The sequence below is a fragment of the Mytilus edulis genome, chromosome 13, assembly GCF_963676685.1.
Source record: "Mytilus edulis chromosome 13, xbMytEdul2.2, whole genome shotgun sequence".
Taxonomy (NCBI): domain Eukaryota; kingdom Metazoa; phylum Mollusca; class Bivalvia; order Mytilida; family Mytilidae; genus Mytilus; species Mytilus edulis.
Window position 1 is genome coordinate 36,932,561 of NC_092356.1, and position 20,828 is coordinate 36,953,388.

At 31.0% G+C, this 20,828-nt stretch overlaps 2 protein-coding genes across 2 annotated transcripts in view; one reads left to right on the forward strand and one right to left on the reverse strand.

Moving 5' to 3' along the window:
* Positions 1 to 9,699, forward strand: part of LOC139500705 (membrane metallo-endopeptidase-like 1) — a 32,914-nt gene extending 23,215 nt beyond the window's left edge. The window contains exons 10-22 of the mRNA XM_071289532.1: positions 153 to 246; positions 881 to 1,009; positions 1,330 to 1,428; positions 2,382 to 2,459; positions 2,891 to 2,994; positions 4,339 to 4,397; positions 4,837 to 4,888; positions 5,323 to 5,390; positions 5,751 to 5,890; positions 6,132 to 6,197; positions 6,725 to 6,820; positions 7,349 to 7,425; positions 9,365 to 9,699. Of these exons, the coding sequence (XP_071145633.1) occupies positions 153 to 246; positions 881 to 1,009; positions 1,330 to 1,428; positions 2,382 to 2,459; positions 2,891 to 2,994; positions 4,339 to 4,397; positions 4,837 to 4,888; positions 5,323 to 5,390; positions 5,751 to 5,890; positions 6,132 to 6,197; positions 6,725 to 6,820; positions 7,349 to 7,425; positions 9,365 to 9,464 (1,162 nt within the window). The 3' untranslated portion in view covers positions 9,465 to 9,699. The remainder of the gene's footprint in view (positions 1 to 152; positions 247 to 880; positions 1,010 to 1,329; positions 1,429 to 2,381; positions 2,460 to 2,890; positions 2,995 to 4,338; positions 4,398 to 4,836; positions 4,889 to 5,322; positions 5,391 to 5,750; positions 5,891 to 6,131; positions 6,198 to 6,724; positions 6,821 to 7,348; positions 7,426 to 9,364) is intronic.
* A 3,641-nt stretch (positions 9,700 to 13,340) lies between these two features.
* Positions 13,341 to 20,828, reverse strand: part of LOC139500592 (antiviral innate immune response receptor RIG-I-like) — a 42,424-nt gene continuing 34,936 nt past the window's right edge. The window contains exons 18-19 of the mRNA XM_071289347.1: positions 14,549 to 14,713; positions 13,341 to 14,080 (exon numbers count right to left, since the gene is read on the reverse strand). Coding sequence (XP_071145448.1) covers positions 13,488 to 14,080; positions 14,549 to 14,713 — 758 coding nt within the window. The 3' untranslated portion in view covers positions 13,341 to 13,487. The remainder of the gene's footprint in view (positions 14,081 to 14,548; positions 14,714 to 20,828) is intronic.

Sequence of the window (20,828 nt, forward strand, 5' to 3'; positions counted from 1 at the left end):
AATATGTACAAACAGTATAGATCAGTATAGCAAAAAGAAAATGATTAGTCAATTATGTAATATATTTCAAATTACAAGTTGCATTTCTGTTTCAATACAACATGAACTACATAGAAGAAGTTTATAATGACTTTATTTTATCTATTTTAAAGGACAATAGCGAATTTTATGATATGGAGAATAATGCAGAACAGAGCTAACAATCTATCACAGCGTTTTAAAGATCTCATTCAAAATTATAATCAGGTTAGTAAATGTCTATAGGTGAATTAGCTACCACTTACGCTTCAAATAAAACTTAAGTATCATTCGCTCAGGAGGAAAAGTGAGAAGTGATTATTCAGACACAGCTTTCTATTCCCATTTACAAACAAATTTAGAGAAAAGCAAACATAATAGTTTTCTCCTTTGTGAAAAGCAAAATATTCAAGGTTCTTCGTAATATTCAAAGAACATTTTTGTGTATATAGATATAATAAGATGTGATATGAGTGCCAATGAGACAACTCTCCATCCAAGTCACAATTTATAAAAGTTAAACATTATAGGTCAAAGTACGATCTATATAATCATATTTGATTGTATGACACAAAGTTCGTCTACAAAGGTAACAAATGTTTTCGACTAGTTTAAAGCCACAACAAAGGCAGCAACGTCAGAAATATCAGGAGTCATTAGTCGTCCTTGGAACTCTGAAATCCGCATTGATTGTGTTGACTTGTAACAAAAACATTATATGCCGGAAGAATAATAAAATATGGTACAAATGCAATCAATTTTAGGTTTTATAGACAATTTCGTATCAAATGTTTATAATCATCTACAGCTTTTACAATTAATTTTTGAAAAAAAATATATCTTTTTTTTCCCTCACCAACAGATCCTTTATGGAACCTCATCACCACGCGCTCGATGGAGAGACTGTACATCATATGTGAATACTAATTTCGGTCTGGCAACTGGTAGACTATTTGTCAAAGTATCATTTCATGAATCAGCTAAAAATGATGTAAGCTTCTTTAGAGTAAATAGTCATACAAGTATTTATTTTGTATTTCGAAAGAGTCCACTTTTACTTTTAGGTTATATTTGTCTGTTATATTTTCTGTTATATTTTTCTGTTATAGATGTTTATGGCTGTTTATCGAAAGACAACAAGAATATTTAGTCATTTGATCAGTTAATAGAGAGAAAAATATATAGATATAAAAAGTTAAGTTGAGATCTTTATGGAGAGTTAATTTTTTTTTGTAAAGCAAAAAGCATTCCCAACAAAGAAGAAAACCACATCTTATGTTTATTTTGTACACAAAATTTGATACATTTCAGACCTTACAATTGATTGGTAACCTCCTCGAGTCTTTTCATGAACTATTAGAACATGCTGATTGGATGGATGATGCTACACGTATTGTTGCTCGAGAAAAGGTCAGATTTTAGTGAATGATGTTTATTGTTAGAAATTTTACCATCAATAATAATTATGAGTGTACTATATCTTTTTCTTTGGTTTTGAAATTATTTGGATGAATGATAAATTTTCCTTGAAGAAGGATACATGACTGGCATAATATCAAGGTAAATATTAGCATATATATATATGTATTTTGAAAAATGTTGACCATGATTTTTCAAAATGAATAATGTAATAATTTTGTGTTTCTCAAAAAACCTTGCTTTTTATCAAACTGTTTTTGAGTTCCTAGAATGACACAGTTCTTTTATATGAATTGATGTATAGATCAGTATTTGCAAAGTCTAGTAATGGATCGCCTGGAGGAAATTATGTCCTGCGTTCTGAACATATACTTTAACACATATATTTTTGTAAATAAATTTTCCATTGATCATATTGATAAATCAAGAAATGTTTTAGAAATTTAGGTTAGAACTCACTCAAGCAAATTGACATTCGAGGGATTTTTACCTTATTTGTATGTCCCTTTCTGCCAAATACCGCCTCGTGTATCGAAGTACTTATACATCATTGGCTTTCAAATTTTGGGTTCGTGTTTTACTGGTGGAGTATAAACTAAAAAAAAAGCGCTTCGGACTAACAACACGAATATACAAATAGCGTTATTTGCATTCGGTTAATATACAGTCCGCCTAAAGTAAAGCACCATCTATTTTTATTGCAACGATTGTTTTTTTATTTAAAAAAAGAAGTTGATCCTTGAAAAAGAGAAAATATTCATTTTACAATTTTGCTAACATATACCATAAACAAATCATAAACTTAAGTTTGGTCACTTATGCAGGTTCTATGCATTTGAATTTTGCATTCAATGAAATAGTGAAAATTACACAAATCAGAAACGGAATTTAAGTTTCACTGTGATCTTATTTATACATTTAACACATTGATTTTTCTTACATAGGCTGATTTTATTCAAAAGAAGATTGGATACCAAGATGACATTATGGATGATGAGATATTGAATGAAATTTACCAGAACGTAAGTTATATCCGAAATGGAACATTCAGCACATATATGGATTGATATGACGGGTTTATTCAAAAGATCTTGAACTATATTAATGATCTAAATCATATAGTAAGATAAAAGAATCTATTAAAAAAAAGGTATAAAACCTAATCAAAGACGAAACACCCCGGAACAACAAAAACCAAGACAAAAACGTACTTATTTAAACAGACGTTACTCTCAGGTCAACTTCGTAGTACATGTTTATATTTACCATTCATTTCAAACTCAATGGTACTTTTGTAAATGTTCAAACATGTATTTCAGCTCTCCTCAATATCGGCGTTATCACTATTAAAAAACGTTAAAAACTATAATGCTTTTTCTTTGAGTATAGCAGTGTGTTTTAAACTTGAATGGTTAAAGCTCAATTATTAGTATGCAAATTGATATATTTTCAGATTACCATAAATGCTGACACATACTTGGTAAATGTACTGAATGTAATCAGTTCTATATCTGCTGACAGTTTCCTATTCCTAAGGGAGCCAGTCAACAAGAATGTGTATGTATTGAAAAATCGCTAGGGTTAAAATAATGCTGTTAAAAAAGGACTTATGTCTAAGGATGGCAATACCTACAGTAACAAGAAAGATGAAGGTAATAATAAGTTACCGATGTTCCGAATGTGTAAACCAATTGCGAATCCAAAGGCAGTAAAACGAATTAGATTATAGAATATATCAACCATCAATAAATCGGATTCGACAACTATTCTTGTGTCGTGAGACCTAAGAACGCGCATATATGTCTCCCGAGAGTGGAGACACTGAACGATGGTTTCGGCCGTTAATGAAGTACGTAATCTTAAATGATTTTATTTGGATATGTAAATTTTATATGATGGAACAGAGTGTAAGTCATAAATAAGAAATGAAAAGTTGGCAAATGAAAATCTGAATTCTTTACGTTTTTTTTTATAGGCCCTGATTTGAAATCTACATCTTTGTCAATTTCAAATATAAGATTCAGATATAAAGCCAATAGTTTACTTCAGTTAATTTTTCATTTTCAAGTTCAAAGTGCTTTATGTGTATGAGATGCACACACTGCCTGAAACAGAGCGCCAGGACTAAACGTGAAAAAATTGGGCAAACTGCCTTTCTGTTTTTTTAGGTTATAGAACTTTGTATAAATTTGGTTTTATGTGAATGCGAAACTAGTCTGCTAGTAGAGGTTACAATGTGAATGTCTCTATTACGATGTTTATCGTATATAATTTTATTTAACCATTCAAAAAACTGTTAAAAGTTGTGATTGCCTTGATTTCAATATTAAAATTCAAATAATAAACGAACAGAACTCGGAGGAAAATTCTAAACGGAAAGTCACTAAGCTAGCCCCAATACAAATATGGAGATACGTAAATATAGGCAACAATAGTTTAACAATGTTGAAATCTCATAAATCGAACAAGGAGTCGGACGCGAATAATTTGCAGAAAGGATATAGAGATTTCAAACAAAAACCTATAAAGTTCTATAAATGAACAAAGAAAAGAGATCTCAGGTACGTTTACTCAACAACTTTAAAAAAAACAATGATATTAGTGATACGAATTTTGTAACCAGGCATGAACAATGATGAAATGGTGATGCTTGTAAATGTTATTGATTTAATACATTTTTAACAGTAGAGGATATCGAAGTATCACCAAACTCGCAACTGTTTCCATTTAGAATCCTTTTATAACTAACATATTTGCTTTTGTTTTGTATCCATGCAACCTTTACCAATTCTAAACATGCATATATTAATTAATGGGCCTTTGGTCATCCTTTATAACTAGTATACGAAGAAATCATGATGCTTATTGCTACATAATTATATGAATATATATACTTTGTAGGTGGAGTACGGCTCCTGCGACAGTGAATGCATATTATAACTCTGTTTATAATCGAATAAGTAAGTTGTGTCTTTTGTCAAGTTTTATATTTTATTTAATGAACATTTTAAACATTCAAATCACACACGTTTAAGCAACCCGAAAATTCTAAGCAAGTATCTTACTCAATACACACGAAAAAAATTCAAATGTCTTATCTCAGCAACAAGATTTGTGACAGAAAATACTTCATTAAAGATACAGGATCAATTTCAATCATTTTTGTGTGCCATTTCAGTATATTTAAAGAGTGCATGCATACACTTGACAATTTATTTCAATTGTATTTACATAGTTTTTGTCATATATACTAAGTAATTTATTTCCGAATGAAGATAATGTGAATATGAAGAAAATATCTAAAGAGAAGATCATTACCAAAATATACAATGTGCAAATGTGTTATGTATGCCTTAATCATTATGTCAAAAATCATAAAATGTAAATGTTTCTTTACAGTGTTTCCAGCAGGAATACTTCAGCCACCATTCTACAGCAAAGACCGACCAAAGTAAGTGTAATTCGTAGAACTGTTTCAACTATTTTCTAGACAGCTGAAGTCAAAGTACAAATCTAGGAAACATATTGTGCCAAATGACAAATTCCTTTCTTACACAGGTAGTCTTAATGAAATGTGTTTAAGATGCAATTAACTTCGTACTTTATTTGGCCTATTTAACATTTTTGATTCGAGCGTCACTGATGAATGTTTTGTAGACGAAACGCGCGTCTAGCGTAAATATAAGTTTTCAATCCTGGTATCTATGATGAGTTTATTTAAGTTGCAATTAAATATAGTAAAAAGTATTAAACAGCAATTATGATTTTAATTTAGTCTCTTCTCAAAAGTCTGTCCAACGAATCTTCTTTCATATTTCTTTGTTATACAAATGTTATATGTTATGGTTAATTTCAATTCGGATAATTATTCATTTTTTGTCGTAGATCCTTGAACTATGGAGGAATAGGAGTTGTCATTGGTCATGAAATAACACATGGTTTTGATGATAGAGGTTTGATATGTTGTAGTTATATTTCTTTTTAACTGATCATTTGCTTACTTCACGTATTATCATTAGAATCAGTTGTTTGAAGTAATTTATCATACATTTCAAATGTCATCATCCTCACACAAAATATAAATGAACGGAAAAACATCACAAAAAATGTCATGGCATCTCTAGGAGAAGACGTAATGACAAATGAATCAGTTATGTTGTTATCCCTTGTTTATTTTGCACAAGACAAATGTTCAAAACATATGATGAATTGCATAAACTAATTGATTTAATTAAATTGTCTAGAAATTTTATTGAAGCAATTTTTTGTACGATTCTTCCTACAATTTAAGGTTTGTTAAATTTACTTAACAGGAAGACAATATGACAAAGATGGCAACCTTGTCCAGTGGTGGTCGGATGAAGTGATAAGGAGATTTGATACACAAACAAAGTGCCTTGTAAACCAGTACAGTAATTTTACCCTTCCAGAGTTGGTGGCTGAAGGTTTAAATGTGTGTATTCAGTACATTTAGATAAGTAAACATATAAGACAAATGTTTTTCGGCTTTTATTGATGAGTCAAATATGCACCATTTTGTGTTTTTAAATAGAGATTGATATTGCATTATAAGACCATGATCGTTTAAGCATTTTATGTTTTATCTTATAATGCATTTTTGATGAATATTTGTTACAAACGAAAATTTATATGGTTTGGTAGTCAAATAAACAGAATCATTTATATATTTTCAGGTGAATGGCATAAACACTTTGGGAGAGAATATTGCAGATAATGGTGGTTTGAAGCAAAGTTTCAGGGTAATCACACTACGATATTTCGAAATATCTGATTTTGAATATGATAAATTAGAATAACTTATTTCGGAAAAACTTTCACATATTTCAGTACAGTATTCGTTAGATTCGTCAATCTGAGTTATAGCTGTTTGCATTCTAAATGTACTTTCTTAAAATAAAAGTAATGGGAAAATCGAAAAAAGTTAATCCTTAGTAGTTTTAAATCAAATTGTTTACATGAAAAGATTCTAGAATTTAAGAATTTTTCTACGGTTCAAGGTATAGAACAAATAAAGTATACTTTCAGATTATGTTTTTAGCTGGTTCATTTAAAAAACGAAACTCGATCACTATGTCTATAACCTTGGACACTTGTTAACAGTAAATTCAAACACAGTATCATTTTAGATAGGCATTAAGATATGTGCAATTTTCATTTTTATCTTAATGCTTTCGACGAATACGTTCATTTATATCGCCGTTTGTATGAAAAACACTTTAAAAAATTCAAGTTTCAATAAATGTCTAGTTTGTTTGTATAAATATAGGCTTACAAAAGATGGGTAAAAGAAAATGGTGAAGAAAAACAGCTTCCAGGATTAAAATATAATCATGACCAGCTTTTCTTTATTGGTTTTGCACAGGTAATGGCAGATAGTTAATACAAAATACTAGAATACCTTCTACAGTTCTGTAATGTATAAACCACCTCAGTGGTCACGTGGTAACGAACTCGATTTGAGAACGGGATAGAGATCGGAGGTTCGATACATTATTGGATCAAACCAATGAAAAGTTCTTATTTGCTGCATTCAAACTAAGCACGCAGCATTACATAGTACAAGCAAAGTTTGATTGGCTAGTAGTCAAATCAGTTGATAGTGGACATGTCTTCCTGTTTTCGGTTATCGCGTAAACTATCAAATACAAACCCGACCAGCGTAATTATCTGATTACTTATTATATTTATAAAATCTCAGAGCAATTTAGTAGAGAGCATCAATAGTTTTTTTGTATTATCTATTACTTAAGATAAAGAATATAGTAACGCAATCTTTTAACGTCGCAAAGTTATTCAAAGCTACTTATAAACTACAAAGACACATGATATTATTTCAAATCTTTTAACATATCAAGTTGACTCATCTACATTACCTATTCAATATTGTCAGGTTTGGTGTGGAAGTATGAGACGGGAGAGTGCAATAAATAGAATATTAACTGGTGTACACAGTCCAGGGAGGTTTAGGTAAGAATTGATATACTAATAAAATTGAGAATGGAAATGGGGAATGCGTCAAAGAGACAACAACTCGACCATAGAACAGACAACAGCCGAAGTTCACCAATGGGTATTCAATGCAGCTAGAAACTCCCGCACCCGGATGCGTCCTTCAGCTGACCCTAAAGCAAATATGTATACTAGTTCGGTGATAATAAAGTAGTATTTTTTTATATTTCAATATATCGTTTCTTTCGCTCTGACCAACCGTTCAATTAAGGGTTTTTACGACGTCTTCATCAAATAAACTTCCAAATGAATAAACAATAATATCTGAAACAAACTTGTGATAATTCAATATAATATAGAGTCGAACAATGCATTTAAATGAACTGTTCAAGGTAAGGGGAGGGTTGGAATCCCGCTAACACGTTGACCCCGCCACATTCTGTATGTATGTGCCTGTTCCAAGTCAGAAGCCTGTAATTCAGGGGTTGTCATTTGTTGATGTGTTACATATTTGTTTTATGAATCTCGAACAGCGGATCACTACTGTTGCCTTTATTTCGTTCATCTTTGTACACAAATTAGGCCGTTAGTTTTCTCGTTTTAATTGTTTTACCTTTGTCATTTCGGGGCCTTTCGTACCCAACTATGTGGTATGGGCTTTGCACATTGTTGAAGGCCGTACGGTGACCTATAGTTGTTAATTTCTGTGTCATTTAGGCTCTTGTGGATAGTTGTCTCATTGCGAACTGACATCAAACACAACCTTTTAGAATCCGGGTATGTACATCCACCTTGAAATCCATGAACTATATGACCAAAAGTGGTATAAAAAGAATAACCAAATTCATCTTATGTCAACTTTGTGATTAATCATCAACTAGAAACGTTGGTTTTGCAGGATGATCAGGAACCAACATAATATACTGGTATATAATGTATACAAACGGAACTGAGAAAAGGATAAGTTATGAATGAGTTTTAACAGAACGACTTGTGCCACATGGGGAGGGGGAGAGAGATCTACTTACTTAACTCAGTTCAAGCTGGGTTATTTTTTTTTACGAATTTCGTGTTGCTCAGTCTTAAGTTTTCTATGTTGTGTTTTGTGAACTGTTGTTTGACTTTTAATGAGGTTTTTTTGCCACATCATATTTTATCAATTTGTTTTCAACTTATGAGCTATCCCTTCGGTATATTTCGCCTATCTCTCTTCCTAATGCTAGTTAATATATCACCATAAAGCGCAGTGATAACAAATATATTCCCTCAACATTAATAACTCAACATGAAAATGTATATGGCTATGAGACTCTTTTCTATGAGTACCGACCTGTTATTGAAAAATAATGCACATCCAAATAAAAAAATCATTGTTTTGTAAATTATCATTTCATTCTATAAAATTAACAAAATAAGAAATATTAGGGAAAAAATTGAAATATATGGACCAGCATAGGTCTAAATCAATGCTACGGTATTGACATCATTAAGAAAATGACTCTCCTAGATCTTCCGTTGATATAGTTTAAAAATTGATAGTTTTAAACTTAATCAGGTAAGGTTAAACATTTAGAGTATGATACTGTTCTTGTTATATTCCTTTTGCACGTGTGTATAGCTCTTCACGTTGTCTAGTGTCTGTACATCGTCTGATTTCCAATCCAATGTAAAGATGTGAGCTTCATATTTACGATAAAGACAAATCCTTCTCTATTTCTAACCTCGGCACTCGGAAGAAGTTAAATGAATTCAATTTAGAATGGAGAAATTTTACCTTCAACTGTTTGTTATTATACAAATATATATGGTGTTATTGACAGAAACAAAGGTGGTCACATGGGAAATCAGAAGTGATCATGCTACATGTACTTTTTAATTATTTTGTGATAAAGTTGATATGGTTGCATATTTGATATCTGGATAACAATACGATTTAAACTTTCAAAAATATTTTCAGAGTTATAGGAACCCTTCAGAATTCTAAAGACTTTTCTGATGCCTTCAGCTGCAAACAGGGAAGCTACATGAATCCTTACAAGAAATGTTATGTATGGTAAATCGATTGTTATTGGATGATTGTTAATGTTATGATATTTGATGACTTGTTTATTGAAAATATGCAAATGATTATTAGGAAATACGGAGTATTTAAAAAAAATTATATCAGGAATAAGTATTGATTTGTTGTAAATTATTGTTTGTAAAATCATTGAATTCCATTGAATGTATTTTGTATTATTTCATTGTGATTTTTAGATATTTTTATATACACAAATAAAAATGTATATATTGTTTTTTTTGCAGTTGATCTCTATCAATATATTTTATTGTGTTTTTTCTTCATTCAAACTACACAGCAATAACCATGGATTATAACTGAACCATCAGTATTGTTTAGATGTTGGTTGTTTTTGTACCTTGTACCTATCTTTTGAGTTACGCCACTTTCTACTGATCATTCCATTTTGTTTTTATGTTGTTCTGTTACACCACTGTCCCATCTTAGCGGAGCGTTGATTGAAGACACACATTTTTCAACCTGCCTCATAATATATGTGCCTGTCCCACGTCAGAAGCCTGTAGTACAGTGGTTGTCGTTGGTTCGTGTCTGTCACGTTCGTTCTTCGCAAATGTTATGAAATACAACGTTGGTTTGCCTTTTTGAAATGGTTCATATTTTCCACATCGAGGTCATTTATAGCCGAATAGATGGTATGGGTTTTTCTCAAGGTTAAAGTCCGTACCCTTATCTTCAATTGCTCACATCCACTTCACATGTGCTCTAGTGGATATTTGTATCATTGACAATCATACCATATTTCTTTATCTTTATATCCCGACTGCATAAGATCTGTTTAGCACCAACCTACGATAGGGGCCTTATGTTTTCTGGTCTGTGTGTCCGTTCGTTTGTTCGTTATCCCGTTTTTTCCGCTTCAGGTTAAAGTTAAAGTAGTTTCTGATGAAGTTTAAGTCCAATCAACTTGAATATTAGTACACATGTTTACAAAATTTCACACGTGCGTTGAAAACGCATTTGACCTTCGGATGCGCCTCAAAGTGTATATATTTTCAGCAACGGTGTAAAATTATGTACACTTCTGATTACACCAAGATACCTAATATTAACATCAAGACAAAAAGTATATATTTTCTGTGAAAAACGCATTTTACATATTTAAGCCGCTTCTCACATTAATTGAAAGTACGTCTCAGTTCGACATGTCTGAGCTCACTTAAATATTGTTACCATGTCGAAATATTTACTGTATGAAATCAATATCGATACATTAGCATTAAGATTTATACAGCATAATCAATTTGGTTTTACGTTGTCTCGTGCTTTAAAAACAAAGTACTTCATTCTAACATTTTCATTGTTTTTAAACATAGATATACTTGCATACTACATTTTAAACCATAGGAATTATGTTTTTACTTTAAAAATCAAGGACACAAACAACTATTTCGTGTATATTGGTGACTGAACGTTTCTTCAATTTATTCGAAGATTCTATTAAAATTGTTATAAGCTTGTTTTTAACATACTGGAAGCCTCGTTTCGTCTATGTGCCGTACAGATATTTGATGCATTACAACGTTCAAGGTGGAAAATAGTAAAATCACAAAAAACAATACTGAACTCTGAGGAAAATTCAAAAGGGAAAGATCATAATCAAATGGTAAAATCAAAATCTCAAACACATTCAACGAATGGAAACAACTTAACGATTCAACGAATAACAGAAGTAAGAATATAGCAAGGTTTTGTCCACCAATGACTAATGTCTAAGAAACGGGTTGTCCAATTGTTATTCCAATTCTATGTTCAACTTATCCTGTGCAAAAATTATTGGAAAACGTTGTAGAACAACGGAAGATGCATATTTTGCATCTGCTGTTATCTTAGTTTTACTTTCTTAATAACAAATTAAAAAATGGGACAATGTACATGTTTTTAAACTCCACTTTCCAAGAAAATAAATGTCTCTCGTCATATATTTTGCGAATACAACTATTATAGTGTTAAAATATTTAAACCAGTTCATTGACCATTAAAAAGGGAGGAAAGATAACAGAGGGATAGTCAAAATCATAATTGAAAATAAACTGACAACACCATGGCTAAAAATTAAAAAAGACCCAGACAAACAATAGTATGGGGAGATATATACTCTGTATGCAGGCGCTGCTGGAATGTAGCTACATTGAAATGGAAAGTTCCCCAAAAAAAAGCTGAAATCATCTCTTTTGTCGTAAAGTTTTGTTTCCAACCGACCCTCATTGTCATTACTGATCACTTCATTTTGATATAAAAAAAGAAGATGTGGTATGACTGCCAATGAGACAACTCTCCACAAGGGGTGGGTCTTTTCACCACAGAACACCACTGCACACCACCGAACACCTGAAAAACCACCAACCACTAAGAAAAACTTTGATATTATACAATACAACGATAAAATAAATTAAATTACATATAATTTAATCAATTTTTCGATGTTTATGGGCATCATTTTTATGTTAAAATCGAAAATCAATACAAGAAAAAACGTTTCCGGATTCACACATTCCGGATTACAATGTGTGTGTTATAAAATTCAAATATAGTCATAATTAGTAATCAGTTCAAGTATCCTGGATCTCTGTTCATTGGTTAGATTTTGATATTTTTTTCTTTTATAATTATTGGTACAACTATTTTATAGAAGAGTTAGAAGAAGAAAAAATGGAAAAAAGTATATTTGCGGTGTCAATGAGCTAGGGTCAGCGGAGTTCAAAAAGTGGGGTGTTATAAGACTCTTCCTTTCTGTTTTCTATAGATATTTGGACTTTAAATCGTCTGATTTGTTGAATTAATAACTTGAAATTCACATTGATAACGATGAAAGACAAAATAATAAACTTTTGGGGTGACCCAAGAGACCAAAATGACACAGAAATTGACAAATATAGGTCACCGTAGGGCCTTTATCAATGAGCAAAGCCCATACCGCATAGTCAGCTGTAAAAGGCCCCGAAATTACAATTTAAAACAATTCAAACGAGAAAACTAACGGCCTTATTTATGTACAAAACACTGAATTACAGGCTCCTGACTTGGGACAGGCACATACAAACATACATATTGTGGCGGGGTTGAACATGTTAGCGGGATCCTAATCCTCCCCTAACCTGGGACAGTGGTTTAACAGTACAACATATGAACGAACTATAAAAAGCAGATGAAAAGGCTGAACTCATCAGATGGACAAAAATACAAGTGGACGTGGCCGGGTGAGTCTTTCGCAAAACCACTTGTCGATAGATTTACTGGTCTTTGATGAGCACCCGTGTAAAATTCACCCAGTCGAGTGAAATAAATCAAGTAATACATATAAGTATGGATAAATTGAAAGGAGTATTTCGAATGACATGTGACGGATGGCATGACCTGAAGTTCACATAACGGATGGTTTACAAAATAAATTCATCGTTATTTTCTCGTCTTCCTTAATAGTTAAGATGTCTAAAAACTGGAGTTTTGGATAGTTAGTATGGTAAGTATAGATTCGTGTGAGATATTTAGTATTAAGTGACAAATCTTAAATTCGGCTTCACTCTTTCATCAGAAGATAAAATAATCATTGCTAAATCACTTCAATATTTATGCCATCCTCCTTCAATCCACAACGGACGCTAAACTATCAATTAATTATTGAACATTTTTGGAAGAAACGTCAGATTTTTTGTTTGCAACCAAAGTACACAAATGAGGTGAAACTATGTCCAATGTTTTTCCATCTATGAGTCTTAACTTTTTAATTGATAACAATTTGTGATTCATTAATTAAGCTGTTTAAAACAGATCAGAATATTTTGCTAACTCTAATGGATTCTTGGATACAATTATGAAAGTCTAATCATCGGCACAATTGGTTGAAAGGATCAACTTTGATAGAAAGGTTTACACAGTTATATGGATTTAGCAATTGTTATGAAAATATGTGGTTCATATAAATATTAAAGGTACAATACAATGTGTATGCCATATTTTGAACATTCCACAAAATTAGATGATCTTTAAAAGAAATTATCTCCTACTGTTTGTAACTTTCTAAGTCATCGTCAGACATCTGTTCTATGTTGAATACCAGATCACTCCATTTTCGACAATCGATAAATTTGCCTGTTTGACGATCAAATATTTTGACATCGTCTTGTGCTAAAGCAAGAAATTCCGACGCCTTGTACATAAGTATGGAACCCCAGTGATGTCTACACTCCAAGCCATATGCTCCCTCAAGCTTCTGAAAACCATCCATTGTTAATTGTTTCTTTGTAGAAATTGGCCTCCGGACAACTCTGGCTAATACTTGTTTGTCACAAACAAAGTAGAATGTCTTATTCACATGTCGCATTAGATTTCCGTCGGTAATGACAACGCCACAAAATTTACAATGAACGGAAAAATATCCTTTCCTTTTCTTGAATTTTACTGCCATCCTTTCAATTTTTTCTGTTTCAAATATATTTTTTTCTGCTATGGCTATATCTCTTGCAATATTCTGGTTTGAAATGTCTTCTAATGCTTGTGCCATCAAATACTGTTGCTGTATATTTTGCTTTTCAGTTTCAACATCCGTTGAATAACCATCTATAGGGTCTCGTCCTGCGTATTTATCTACAGTTCCTATAATATAATTAATATATATATATATATATATATATATATCCATTACTTTATCATCCTGCATTCACCTTATGTTTTTGTGTATGTATCATTTGTTCGAATCTACTTAAATGACAATATTGTATTGTTTTGTTATTTTTGGTGTTTTTTTTTTTTAATTTATTTATTTCAAGGCGTTCGCTGAATTTGAAAAATGTTAGCAAATGTATGCATACTTTTATTTCATTGAATTTTAAGTAATCTAGGTTTGCAAAGCACAACTTCTTTAATTGAAAAATTGTCTTTTCAATTTCTTCAATTATAAAATAAATAGAATGTTTCTTTTTTGCATGCAATTAATAATTTTAGCTGTTTGCATTTTAAATGTATGTATCATCTTATTAATCCCGTTGCTATATATATATATATATATATATATAGAATGCGACAATTCGGAATCATTAGCAAATTAGAAAACAACATACATACCACGCAGTTTCCAGGTACTTATTTCATCAGGCGTATCACATTTGTAACTAATTATCATATTACCACGTAGAGCATTTACATTGGGTTCTATACATCCTACTGATGCTGCAGCAAGGCATAAGTATTCACCATTTCTAAATCTTTCCAAAATTTTTATGTGTTTATCTACTCGATAACCGGAATATAAAAAGAAAATATCAAATGATTACTGTCTACTATTTATTTGGAAAGTGAAATGGTTACAATTCAGTTCTATAGATACTGAATAAGGAACTAACAACATACGACATTATTCAAACATTATCATGTTTTATAAAAAGAAATGCTTTTCAAAGATAAAATTAGGAATGTATTCTTTTCAGTCTCGTTAAAATCTCGTTCTGGGATTATTTCCAAATCATGGGTTACATGTGGAAAATATCAATGAATTCAAAATATATTATTATCAAACTGAACTCTTTGAAAAAATGTGTTTTTACAATAAGAAGTTTTTGAGTAATGAAGTTTTCAAATGCTATTTTTTTCAAGTCAGTCTTATTATCCGAAATGTTGAGAAAATGGATGAGGGGATCAAGAAATTATTTCAACAGTTTCACTCTATATCAATATTTTCTATTTTGAAATTTCTTAGATATTTATTTTGTCAAACATTTATAACAATTTAGGAAAAATAATATGATTTTTGTTCCCAAAAAAAGGGTAAAAACCAAAATTGACAAAATTGACAGCATATGGTAAATTTGACACGGGAAAGTGACAGAACCTTATAAAACTTTCTTAAACAATCCCCTACCTAAAAAATTTTAAGTTAAATTTACTCAGTTAATTGAACTTCATCTTAATTGAAAGTATAAAAAAAGCAAAATAAGAAATGCACCACCATATGGGTTTTTATGCACCTATTATTTTTACAGTCATATAAACCTTAAAATCATGATAAGAAAAGGTTTTAATTTTAGAAATATTTGGCTCCTCAGAGCTATTCATCCTTAACTGAAAGTTCATAGAACAAAATTAGTCTAAATGACAAAATGTTAAACAGGTCGGGAACACTACCTGTTATGGATATGCAGGAATTAGCATAGTTATGTCCTCGCACATGTTATAGTTAATTTACTTCTAACGCAAATTATTTTAACATAGGTTTCTGACCAATTAATCAAATGAGTAACAATGCATGATAGACTACTACATGTCTACAATCAACCACGAACATGTGTTATTTACTGAAATACAACACAGTATTTCATGCATTGCGAAATTAACAATTCCACTTAGTTTTTAACTTTCTGTATCACATTAATAATTCGTAATATAAAGTATTCTTTTCATACTCAGATAAATGAAGAGTTGTTTTTATGACAAAACACGTTTTTTTGAATTATCCGATATAAAGCCATAAATATGACTGATGATGACACGGAGATGTCAGGTATTTGTCCATAAGATAGCACCGAAACCACAGTGAAAAACACAATCACCCATAAAACAAACTTTCTAGTGTAAATCTAATCGTCGATAACAGTCAGTGCTAATGTCATGAGGGCAGCAACTTTTATATAGAAAATTAAAATAAAATTAGGGATCCTTGAATTTTGTATTCGTTAAAAGGGGAAAACTAAGAGTGTATAAAATATCTGTTGGTGGCTTTTAAATTTCACAGTTTTTCTCAAAATTGATTTTCAGATAATTTACCTTCTCTAATGATTAAAAATGTAATTTAATGTGTTTATTCATTTGTCTTTATGACAAAACAACGAACAATCATTAATCTTAGCAATTTATAGGCGATTATACGGTATGGTTTTTTTTCTCATTGTTGACGAAAATACCGTTCCCTATAGCTATCATTACTTACATCCATTTCCTTTGAACTTAAGTGGATAGTTGTCCCATTGGCAATCATACTACATCTCCTTTTTTAGTATACAAACAGCTTTTAGAAAGATTGGTTTTCCATTATGAGATATTTACTAAAGAATACTAAGTAGACTTTCATATTAAGAATTTGACAGGTACAGAACAATGCATAAAAGCCTTTATCATCCATCGTGTTTCACCAAAACTGCACATGACATTTTTATAAGTCTTTTTTTAAAATGTTTATAAAATCTATAAGTATTGATTTTGGACAAATTTCAGTATTTTGGACTTTTTTACTATTTCAAACTGTTCCTTTGTTCTTAAGGTAACAAAGCAAGCAGCTGTAGTTTCATTTCGTTTTCGTCTTTGAAAAGTTCGTTTTTTTTCTGATAGAGATATTGGATTTTTTATGATTTTAACAGACTCGGATATTTGCCATCATTAAAAATAAAATCATTTATGATTTTATCCATGTGTAGGTGTGTCAAGGACGTGCTCTTTGATATGTTTTGCGACAATTGCAGCGTTAGATCTAAACCTCTTATATTTCTTTTATTTATTGGATAATTTTTCTTCTCATTTTGTACATAAATAAAGCCGTTGGTTTTTTCGTTGGTTTGAATTGTTTTTCACAAGTAAACTGTGTCTTTATAGCTTACTTTTCAGCGTTGAACCTATGATCTCTTACTTTAATATATTATGTCTTGGATGTTAAAATATTTCATTTGACATTCATACCTCATCTTTTATATATATATATATATATATATATAGCAAAAGTAAATAAACACGGTGTACAGAATGTATATAATAATATTTTTAAATTTGCAAACTACATTTCACATCAAATAATAACAGTTCGTTAAAATATTGTCACTAGCGCTTTCATGCCTTCTGGCAATCTTCAGGCGACGTTTTAACAATGTCCTTGACGACACTGCCGTTGGTAACGTTTATTACGTTACAATAACGATAAGGGGAGATAAATCAAACGTGTTTAAGTAGATCCGTTTAATTTTGGCTGAAAGTCCTTTATAAAGTGTGCTTCCTTTGCCAGTCTTTTATATTTGTTCGATTCGTTCATTTTATAGAACGGATATACGGTAAATTTTCCACTACTGCACGTTTCGAAATGTTCGCTCACATCTTGCATTTCGAAACGTGCAGTAGTGGAAAATTTACCGTATATCCGTTCTATAAAATGAACGAATCGAACAAATATAAAAGACTGGCAAAGGAAGCACACTTTATAAAGGACTTTCAGCCAAAATTAAACGGATCTACTTAAACACGTTTGATTTATCTCCCCTTATCGTTATTGTAACGTAATAAACGTTACCAACGGCAGTGTCGTCAAGGACATTGTTAAAACGTCGCCTGAAGATTGCCAGAAGGCATGAAAGCGCTAGTGACAATATTTTAACGAACTGTTATTATTTGATGTGAAATGTAGTTTGCAAATTTAAAAATATTATTATATATATATATATATATATACATAAGCACGTTTTAGAACACCGTAATGGGCAATATGGCACCAACTATGATTAAGAGGATTTAAATGAGTGAATATATTGCACATAAGTCAATAAGATAGCAATTGAATGATAAAATTCCTCTATATATATATATTTATCCAGTACAGATAGTAGTGTTTATGTGCCAGTTATTTTTGTTTTTTGAAACAGAAATGTTTTTGGAATGGTATAATACATGTTTAAAAGAGCTCAAAATAATTTTCATACTAGACAGTGGTTACTTCATTGGAAATTTCATTGTTTCTGGTTGTGAAATTATTGCACAGGTACAATGCATAACAATGGAAAAAAAACTGTTCAACTACTTTTACAAGGCAAAAAAGAAAGTCGAATTCTGAAGCCAGTAAACATTTTTTTTTCTGAGCGTGCAAATTGAAGATTGTGTTATATATTTTACATTAAACACATTCGCCGAACAAAAACATTGAGAGTCCCAGACATTATATATTTTTAAAGTTTTACCACCAATTTCGCGTGTTTTTAGGTGATAGTAAACTCGTAATAGCGCACAAAACATTGTATTTCAATGAGTTGATTGGTCAGTTTTTTGTATGGGATATTAATATACAAATCTATTCTGACGTCAGGAAATCTAGAGTTCCGGACCTGTTACAATAAAGATTGGAAACAAAAAATGATCATTTTCAAGGAATTTAAATGTGGTAGTGTTTAACAATTATCTATTATAAACCAAATAATAAAGATATAAATTAAGAATATTTTATATAGCGATCAACTTTTTATGTACATTTATTGATTTACACCTTAGTCTAAGGAGCCAAACATTTCTAAAATTAAACTTTTTTTTTAAATCTGATTTTGGGTTTTGGTTTGATTGGTGGGTAAATAAAAGAAATCACATGTGGTAAACTTATTTTCATACTACGGCCCATTGAAAGTATCCAATTTTGATGATTTCACAATCTCATCAATTTTTACCCATTTTTGGGATTTAATGGTGAACAAAATCACAGTTCCACAATTAAATCTTTTTTCATACTTTCAATCAAGATGAAGTGGACCAATTCAATTAAATTAAACTTAAAACAAACTATAGGTATGTGTTAATATAATTATACCCCACGCAACGAAGTTGCGGAGGGTATAATGTTTTTGACCCGTCCGTCCGTCCGTCCGTTCGTCCGTCAGTCCGTCCGTCAGTCCTGTTTCTTGTCATCGCAACTCCTCTCAAACCACACAACAGAATTTCACGAAACCTTTTCAGATAATAAGGACATACTATGTAGATGTGCAATCGACAGGAAATCACGATTCAATTTTTTTCTAGGAGTTGCACCTCTTTGAACTTATTTGCTTTAAGGTACTACTTCAACAGTTTGTCATCTCAACTCCTCTGAAACCACACAACAGAATTTCATGAAACATTGTAAATAATAAGGACATACTACGTAGATGTGCATATCAACAGGAAATTACGATTCAATTTTTTTTCTAGGAGTTATGCCCCTTTGAACTTATTTGCTTCAATGTACTTCTGCAACAGTTTGTCATCTCAACTCCTCTGAAAACACACAACAGAATTTCATGAAATTTTTTAGATAATAAGGACATACTATGTAGATGTGTATATTGACAGGAAATTATTATTCAGTATTTTTTCTTATACATTTTTTTTTCTTATACTTATTTAATTTCTCCAATGACAATGTGGGGACGTGGGGTATGTGAGCGTGCTCACTAAGGTTCTTTAATAAAGTTTTATTATATTTTGATGCTTTCTTGTGTCAAATTAACCAAGCTGTCAATTTTGCAAATTTGTGATTTTTCTCTGTTTAAAAAACAAAATACATATCACTTCAACTTCTATTATAAATGATTAAAATTTGAAAAGAAAAAAGTGATAAGGATACTTCTAATAAAATCATTTCTTGAGAACCGCACCGTTTTCTCAAAATTGTGGCTAAAAAGACTGACCTGATGAGCAATATTTCTCAAAAAAACTACTTATTGTAAATACACACTTTGTTTCACAGTGTGAAATTTGATTATAACATGTTTTAAATTCATTGATATTTTCCACTTGTATCACATGATTTGGAAATAAATCCAGAACGAGATTTCAACGCGAATGAGACGTCAGAAGAATAATCTTTAACAGCGGTAACTTTTTAGCATATTTACAAACACCTGTTGTTTGGCTAACGATTTCCTTAAAAAGTCACTGACACATTAATTATACTCGTATAACTATCAATCCGTGCAGTTATTATACATTTGTTACTTTGGTCGACGTGATATATCATGTGATTGCTTCAAACTTTATCGACTTTTTTAGTTAACCTTAGAATTTAGTATTTGTATATACTTTTTATTATAAATATTGGCTTCCTTTTTTTTTTTACAATATTGCAAGTATTATATTTTAATGGAGATTTGTTGCCAGCTTGCTATAACAAGAAGCTTACAATTATTTAACTAGAGGCTCTTAAGAGCCTGTGTCGCTCATCTTGGTCTATGTGCATATTAAACAAAGGAAACAGATGGATTCATGACAAAAAAAAATTTTGGTGATGGTGATGTGTTTGTAGATCATACTCTACTATCATTCTTGCTACTTACAATTTTTTCTATCTGTAATGAATTTGGCACTTTAGTTGCAGAGGAAAACATTTTGTAAAACTTACCAAAATTTACCAAATTAATGAAAATTGTTATAAATTGACTATAAAGGGCAATAGCTCCTTAAGGGGTCAACTGATGATTTTGGTCATGTTGATTTATTTGTAGATCTGTATTTGCTGAACATTATTGATGTTTACAGTTTATCTCAAATTCTATAATAGTATTCAAGATAATAACCAAAAACGGTTAAATTTCTTTAACAACTACCAATTGGGGGCAGCAACCCAACAGCCAGT